Source organism: Gouania willdenowi, chromosome 6 (genome assembly GCF_900634775.1).
Source record: "Gouania willdenowi chromosome 6, fGouWil2.1, whole genome shotgun sequence".
NCBI classification, from domain to species: Eukaryota; Metazoa; Chordata; class Actinopteri; order Blenniiformes; family Gobiesocidae; genus Gouania; species Gouania willdenowi.
In genome coordinates, this window is record NC_041049.1 from 43,673,781 (window position 1) to 43,682,384 (window position 8,604).

General features: G+C 37.5%; 1 protein-coding gene across 2 annotated transcripts; it reads right to left on the bottom strand.

The window, feature by feature from the left end:
• Nucleotides 1-4,079: 4,079 nt before the first annotated feature.
• On the bottom strand, nucleotides 4,080-8,342 carry nudt7 (nudix (nucleoside diphosphate linked moiety X)-type motif 7). Of its 2 annotated transcripts, XM_028451525.1 has the most exons (4): nucleotides 8,152-8,342; nucleotides 7,816-8,033; nucleotides 6,249-6,407; nucleotides 4,080-4,601 (listed from the first exon to the last, which is right to left on the bottom strand). In XM_028451525.1, exons 2-4 carry the CDS (start codon nucleotides 7,969-7,971, stop codon nucleotides 4,248-4,250), a joined length of 669 nt encoding a protein of 222 aa, XP_028307326.1. In that variant the 5' UTR covers nucleotides 7,972-8,033; nucleotides 8,152-8,342; the 3' UTR covers nucleotides 4,080-4,247. The 2 variants fall into 2 exon arrangements, with proteins under 2 accessions (XP_028307326.1, XP_028307325.1); XM_028451524.1 differs by having other exon boundaries at nucleotides 7,816-8,342.
• Between the last annotated feature and the right edge of the window lie 262 nt (nucleotides 8,343-8,604).

The following is an 8,604-nucleotide window of genomic DNA, read 5'->3' on the forward strand; positions in this document are numbered from 1 at the left end:
GGTAGGTTTATTTTTAACTAAAGCACTGACTGACTGACTTTTGATGTTGCGCTTTGAAGGCTGTTGTGTGTGTGTGTGTGTGTGTGTGTGTGTGTGTGTGTGTGTGTGTGTGTGTGTGTGTGTGTGTGTGTGTGTGTGTGTGTGTGTGTGTGTGTGTGTGTGTGTGTGTGTGTGTGTGTGTGTGTGTGTGTGTGTGTGTGTGTGTGTGTGTGTGTGTGTGTGTGTGTGTGTGTGTGTGTGTGGAGCCTGCAGCACGCCCAGGCATACCAAAGCCCCGCTTCATCGTGCCCCATCTCCATGTTAATCTCCCATTGGTGTCGTTTACTCACTAAATCATTGACGGCAAGCTTTTCGTGTCATTTTCATCAGATTTCGTGACGGTACTTTACTCCACAGACCTTTTGTCTCGTTAACATTTCCACTCATTTGATTTATTTTTGACGTAAGTTACATATCCAACTGAAGCCAAATGTGAGTTCATCAAATAAGCCAACTTTTTTGAAAAACATCCAACATAGAGCGATATTTGCCCGCGTGTACATTTGTTTACATCTTCTCATCCTGCAGTTTTTTGTAATCCATGTTAAAGTAACTTATCTTTTTTAGAATTTTGTATCCATGTATCAAAATGTAGAGTATTTTTGTAAAAAACTAAACTTTTTTTTTTGGTTGATTCTAGCACAGAATATCATCGCCGACGTGAAATACAGGTTTGTTACGAAACGCGACTGAAATCAGACGTCGAGTGAAGTTACGGAAAGATGTTGCGTATGAGTTTTACGGTTATCCTGGTTTGTCTTTAAAACTGTATGTGTTTAGGGTTTCTTCTTCTCTTGTCTATTTTTGTGTACATCACACTAGGGCTGGGCGATAGATCAAGATATATCAAATTTTCCATTTTGGCAATATGGAAAATTGCAATATCGCAATATAATTTTTTACAGCTTATATTGTATTATAACACTAGTTTTAATACAAGCCACACTACAGAACTCACTCACACGTGCTGTCTCTTATAGTAGACTGGTCAGTTAGGGGAAAAAATGTGCAAATTTGTCTACAAGCATCATGAAATTTGGCATACTAGCAATTTTTCACCTGCTGACTTCAAATCTGCCAGGAGCCGAACCCATTCTCAATGGGATTGCCATATTGGTAGATTCCAAATGAAGGCCACCCAAAATCATGTTTTTCTGTTACTAACCAATCAAAAAAACATTTCTAAGGTTGTGGACCTCAGGGATTCTAAATATACCTGTTTAACAGTAACCTTGACTGGCATGGCCATATTTAAAAATCCATTATGTCCACCTGTGAATATTTAACATTTATGACCAAAAATGTCTTTATTTTTCAACAAAGAAGCCCAACATCCCAGATTACAGAATCCTTAATTGATCAACAAAATGAACAGTTTGTAATAAATGAGCCTGTGTGGCATTTTGCATCAGCAAATTTAACCTAGAATTGTCTTATTGCTGTTTCGAGAAAAAAATATTGAGATATGAGTTTTGGTCCATATCATCCAGCCCTTCGTCACATCTCAGTCGTCATTCAGCCAACGTTGAAGCGGTTAGAGAGGAGTTCTGAGGGAGTTCTCCAAGCATTCCATTCCTCTCGTCTGGGTGGGGGTGGGGTGGGGGGGTTAAGAGCACACAACAATAAAGAAGAGAAACGACTGTTGAAGCCATACTGACGCAGAAAGTCAACCTGTGATTTCACCTTTAATGAATGTAAACTTTACCTCATGGTGTGTGGACACGGAGCGCGCTATACATCCGACATCGGACCAATTGCAGTTTTGGAAGGTGCACATGAGGCAAAGGAGATGGAGTGGGGGGGGGGGGGGGGGGCAGCTGTCATTAGTATCACTGTGAGTTTTTTTTTTTTGGGGGGGGGGGGGGGGGATTTTTCCCACTTCCTGTCTGTTCATTTCAAGCAATCCAAAAATGTTCATCCTGACTTTCTGATGGCCACGCCCACCAGGGTTGAGATCAATTATAATTGCAATCATGAAATTGGGAAGTAATTTCTATTATGACCTAATTATAATTTTAAAATGTGTTACAATCATAATTGAATCACAATTGAGTTCAGATAATTGACTTGGACAGTTTTTATAAAATGTTAGAGCCAATTACAATTGAATTAAAAGCTAAACTGAGGAACTGTTATAGTTTTACAGCTTACACATACTTTATTATTAAAATGTTTCATATTAAGTTTTCCCACTACCTGTAAGTTCTCTTCAGAATCATTTTACCATTAAAAAAAACTAAAACATAATTGGATGATTAATGTTTTTTGTAATTATTCTAGAAAGTTTTTTTTAATAATGTGTTATGGTTTCATTTATTCAAACAACTTTTTTCTTAAGTAATGTACTTTGATCTCCTGACATGTTTCGACTGCCAATCAAAACGATCAGCAGACGCCTTGAAACCTGTCAGGAGATTAAAGTCTGAATAAATAAAACTATAACATAATATTTTTTTAGTTTACGCCAACACAAGAGGAAGGTTACATTTTATGAAGTTGTTTAATAAAGGCTCAGTAATTGTGATTATTAAATTAAATTTGACCTTTAGTAATTAAGGACCTATTTCTAATTGACTTTCAGGGGAAAAAATAATCATTTTAATTTGAAAAAATGCTGGTCATCGTGAACATAATTGAATTGTAATTGAACATAATTGAAGACGTATTTGTAGCTGAAAATTGTAATTGACCCCAACCCTGAAACAGTGGTAGCGAGCACAGAATCATTTCATAACGTCTCTTTGTCCCTCGGTTCATGTAAATGAATATCTATGTGTAATATTTAAATGTGAAATAAACTGCAGGGGTATTTTAAATTTCAAGTGTGATGCTTTTAACAGAACTTGGTGTGCCTTGATAACTGAAACTTTTCCTCTGCTGTGTTTACTGGATGTCCCTTTTGTGTCATCATTGCTCTGCGTTTGGATTCACTTGTTCTGTTCAAGAATGAGGAACCTTTTAGTGCACGTGTCAAACTCAAGGCCCGGGGGCCAAATTCGGCCTGCTCAAGAAAGTAAAAAATAGAAAAAAAGATATAACATTTTGTAAATGTAAAAACTAATTCAGTTGTAGATATATCAGCCTCTACAAATACAAAAAAAATTCAATTAAAATCCAGTGTGTTGGCAGAGCTCAGTTTTTTCAGTTCTTATGTCACATGACGGCAGTCATTTTTAATCTTAAATTATTGAATGAACGCTTAATTTTTCCTCAAATTATTCCATGAAATCTCCCCAAATTCCCAAGATCAGGAAAGTTGAAGTGAAGATGCTGCAGGGACTGATATACTCTCACACTTCAAGTACAAACCAGGGCACATTAATGTTGAATTCGCTCTTTTTCCACCTAAATTCTGTGGCCCACTTAAGCTCCTACTGCTCCGTATTTTGCCCCTGAACTAAAATGAGTTTGACGCTGCTATTTTAGTGGTTGGACTTCAAAGATCTCAACACAAGTATGCTAATGATTTCTCATCGTTTTGTATGTTTCTGGAGCGTTTAAATTAAAAATGTTTTAGCGCAGCTTCACCAGTGAATAGTTTGCTTTGTTTTTTTAACTAAAGGTCAAAGGCCTCGTGAGATCTGTACGTGAGGTAAAAGGGACGAGACGGCGTGGATTGTTTTACGAAGAACTTTGCGTTGATGTGTTTATTCGTCAACATTTATTATCGTTGCTGTGAATTTGCTTGATCAAAAGGGGTGACCATGATAAACCGTTTATTGCCAACAGTGCGAGTTGTACCTTGTGCGTAAATCACCTCGTTGGCTTTTCTATTTCACATCCTCCTCCAGCAGTTTCTGTTGTATCCGTTCTGTGTAGCTTCTGCTCTAGTATTTAGCCTTAAGGCCCTGCAGTAGGGACGAAAGGCAAACAAACCCCTGTGTGTTACACATCTGATCTATTAGTAGTGACATGTTTTTGCCTTTGTCTGATCATTTGTATACTCTTCTGTTTATATCTGTAATCCTGCTGCTAAAATAAATGAATTCCAAACAAAATGTCGGCTTTTTGAAGAGTCTGGTAGAAAAGGATTTCAACTGTTTACACAAAAATCAATGTCTTTAATCAAATAAGACACATCAGTGGAACTTGTTGCAATCTGTGTTTTAAAAGTTGAAAAATTGAGAGATAAGTGCTCCATAATCCAAGTTTAGGTTTGATTAAACGCTCCCATCATTGGTGGATTTCACAGAAAATGTGAGAGTTTATCAAAGTTTGCTGATTCTTCTGTCTAGAATGTGCTGGAAAAAGGCTAACGGATCCTCGGAGTTAAAACCAACGTCAAACTCTGGTTTTTTCTTCAGCGCGAGAGCGGCCACCAGTATGGCCAACATGGCCGTCAGCCCCCATATGTGGTACTGGTTTCCTGAGTCCAGGTCAGAAAAATAAAAGGAATGCAGCGGTCCCACCAGCCCAGCGGCGCCATGAGTGGCGTAGTGGTCCTTCTCACTGGTGAAGAAGTGGAGTGGCACTTTGAACACGGCACTGACCTCTGCTGCGTTTGGACGAGGAATGAAAGACTCTTTGATGAAGGCAACGACGGGCGTGACCAGCAGACCGCTCTGTTAACCAACAGCAAAGAAAACCAGTCAATAAATACTAATGTTTTTAAGGAAGGGGGGGGTAAAGGGTGTAAAAACATGTTCAGGAAATATTTAAATGTAAATCAAAGTGGTCCAACGTTGCAGTCTCTCACATTTCATCTGTTACGAAGAAAAGCTGCTTTTTAACATTACATTTAATCAGAATCACAGTGATTGTGTGGTGCAGTGAGGACCTAATATTACCCTCTACAATACATCTGTAATCAAACACAGCGATTGTTTAAGAGCTTACAAGTAACTACTCCAGTTACAAATGTTCAGCCAATCAACATCAATTTGACTTGCTCCAGGAGCCACAAAATCAGTTCCAATGACTCCAGAAATATACAATAAAATACAAAACAATTAATAGGAATATTTTAAAAAGTAAAATACACAAATGAGAATCAACAAATATACACAGAAGGCAACTAAATTAATCCAAATTACTCCACAAAGAACACAATGTAAAACTTTTTTTTATTTATTTATTTTTTCAAACGACAACAAATTACTAAATGACAACAAAAAAAAAAACCCTTTGTCGTTTCCTGTGTTAGTGTTCAGATTGGTCATGAAAAAAACATAAATAGTGCAAACTTACCAATCAAGTTTTAGATGTGGAAATAAGGGAAATTTTCTGGCGCCCATCACGAGCCGTCCCACCTGCCCAACCAAGCTCCATTATCTCTTATATTTTAAGATAAGTATACAAGAAATCTAAAATACCCACTTGTCAATCACTTACTAAGTACAGATATGTGATTAGAATCTGGTAGGTCAACCTTTATTAACATTGAAATGCTGTGAACATTCCTAGTAGGGCTGGGTGATATGGACCAAAACTCATATCTTACTTTATTTTCTCAAAATGGTGATATATGATATAAATCTTAGATAATTTTATCAAATAATGTCTGACCAGAAAGACAATTCTGGGTTAAATTTGCTGATGCAAAATGCTACACAGGACATTTATTAACAAACAGCTAATTAATATGTGCCACTTTTGGCTTTTTCTCCTGTAGGGACAGCACGTGTGAGTGATCATCATCTCTGCTCTGAGTTGTTTCCTGGTTTGTTGCCGCTGTCGGCACTAATCTCGCAAGAACTGTCACTCAGGCCATTTCAGGTGTCGAGGCTAGTGATAGCGTTCAGTTTAGTAAGTCATTATTATTACATTAAAATACAGGATATTTACAGGAAAATACTAATACGGGAGTTTCCTGGCCAAAACAGGATACTTGATAGGTATGATGCAATCACACATATTGATGTCACATGCCTTACCGTTTGAGAACTACTGGGTTAAAAGCAGAAAAAACATTTCTTGTTTGTCGCACAAATGACAATAAAAATCATTTTTTATTCCGGTACTCACTATAAATCTTTGGCCCACTTGAGATCAAACTGCTCCATATTTTAAACCTACAGTTTGGCACTCCCTGCTATAGAAGATAGTGTATAAAAATATATGAACAATGAAATAAATAAAGGAAATGAGAAAATAAAAAGTGTTTCAACCAAAGCCTTAGATCGTCTCTGCCCTTGACTGTGAGAATTTTCATTTGTTTTTGTTATTTTTTTGTTTTAAAAATGCCCAGTTTTATGTTTAGACAGCATTACCTTATTAATGATAGGGAACAGTGTGCAGACCACCTGGACCTCCTCAGGAGGAAGGCCAATCTCCTCCTCTGCCTCTCTCAGAGCCGTGTCCACATCATTCCGGTCAGTGGGGTCTCTTTTCCCCCCAGGAAAGCACACCTCCCCAGCACTGGTCCTCAGCTGCTCACAGACAAACCATGAGACAGTGAGTTATTGGTAAACAGTGGTGAAATTCATGGATTACAAGTACTCACGTTACTGTAGTTGCTTTTTTTGGTTATTTTTTCTATCAGTAATTTCAGTTTTTTAAAAAGTCATTTGTTACATTTCTACACCCAACCATAACTGAGTTTTTTGTAATTATTTTTTTATTTCCGTTTCATGGCACATTGAACATAATCCATAACTAGTCATGGCATTTCTGTTCAAAACCAGCCACTTTCTATGGTTCAGGTGATGGTTTCTACCTATTATGTTGTTACCCACCTGGTAAATATGGTATGGCACTGTTTTAGAGTTCATAAATGTAGCTATACTTAGAGCCTGGGAATTAGAATTTTTATTTTGAATTGAATTCATTGGTATTATTTTATTTTAAAAATAAATATATATTTTTGACAAACCTTTTATTTCATACAGATGCCTTTGTGGAAGAGATTTGGTCTCTTCCTTTTTAAGTTTATATTTTACTTTGTACAAGGGAACGTGGTAAGACGTAACGTGGGGGGAGAAAGTAACTAGTAACTTTTACTTTGAGTACCATGGTTGGGGTCAATTCCATTTTTCAGTTACAATTACGTTTTCCATTACCCATGTTCAATTACAAATACAGTGACCAGCATTTTTTTCCAATTACAATTACATCACAATTATTTTACATCCTCAGAAAGTAATTACATTTACATTCTCAATTACTAAAGCTTAACTACAATTATTCACAAATACTGAGCCTGAAAGAAATAACTAAATCAGCTGTAAAATACACTAAAAACATATATCTATCATCTAATTTATTTACCGAAGTGTCTATTGATATGGAAACATATCAATAGCCTCCCAGACTATGGGTACGTTTGGATGGCCAGTGGTCTAAGGCACCGCACTCAAGAATTCTTCCTTCAGCTAATGTGGGTATGAATCCCACTTTTGTCATATATATTTTTTTTCATTTGAACATATTTAACACGGCAAATTCCACCTTTAAAAATAAATACACGAAAAAATAAACATTTTAGGATATTTCCTGAGTTAGGGCTGAAATAAAAGGGTTAGCGGGGTAGCTAAAATATAAATGAGCTCAAATAAAACTGACGGAAATTTAAGTCACGTGGTGTACCTATCACGTGACCTAAACTGGCTAATGACGAGCGCTCTGTATGAATAGACAAGTTCGCTATTCATACGTTTCCATATGAATAAGCACACAGTAGTGACAATTAGTTAGCTAACTGTGTTGAGCGCAGGGTCAGTAAGTTAGTTAGCTAGCTAGTTAGCTAAATTATCTAGCAAATTAGTTAGTTACCTGTGTGGAGCGCAGGGTCAGTAAGTTAGTTAGCAAGTTAGCTAAATTATCTAGAAAATTAGTTACCTGTGTGGAGCGCTGGGTCAGTAAAGTGTGCAGCTCTCCCTGCTTCACAAACAGAGGAATGAGGACTGAAGCTTTGGGCAGAACCGGCAGGTACGAGAACTTCTCCCCGATGTCAAACTGCTTCAGAGAGGCTATGGTCTCCTCCTTAATCTGCATTCTGGATGCAAGAACTGGACACTAACAACCTGCCCTATGAGCAACACTAAGCTCTATGTGTGGAATAACACCTGAGAAATGTCCTTTACACTAAAACAACTGGAAAATACACGAAATAAAACCATTACGCACGAAGTTGTACGACCTGATCCTCGTCTCAGTCCCACAGTACACGGTGTGAAACTCAGGTTAAAGCTAAAGCTAGCCCCAAAGACACCATTAAATCCAAGCACATTTTACGGCTTCAAACGGTTTTCAACCAACCTGGGCGAATGTCAGGTAATTTTTAACACCATTATTAAGCTAAACCCGGTCAGTGAACTATCTGAAAGTACATGATGTTCAGAGCGTCAATAAAACCAGACCTACGTTTACTGTGATTGGCGCAGAGAGATTGCAATCACAATATTAACCAATCATTGCCCCTCAAAGCTCAACAAACAACCCGCCCATTGTAGACAAAGATCGCTGGCCAATCAGCAACAGGGGAGGGCGTTACCGTCAAGGAATACGTAATTTTGCGCCGCTCCCAAAGTAAAAGCAAAAAATGACACATAAAAAAAAAGAAACACTAAATTAAAAAAAAAATTGCAAAATTTACTCCAAAACCACAGAAGACTACAAAAATTCACA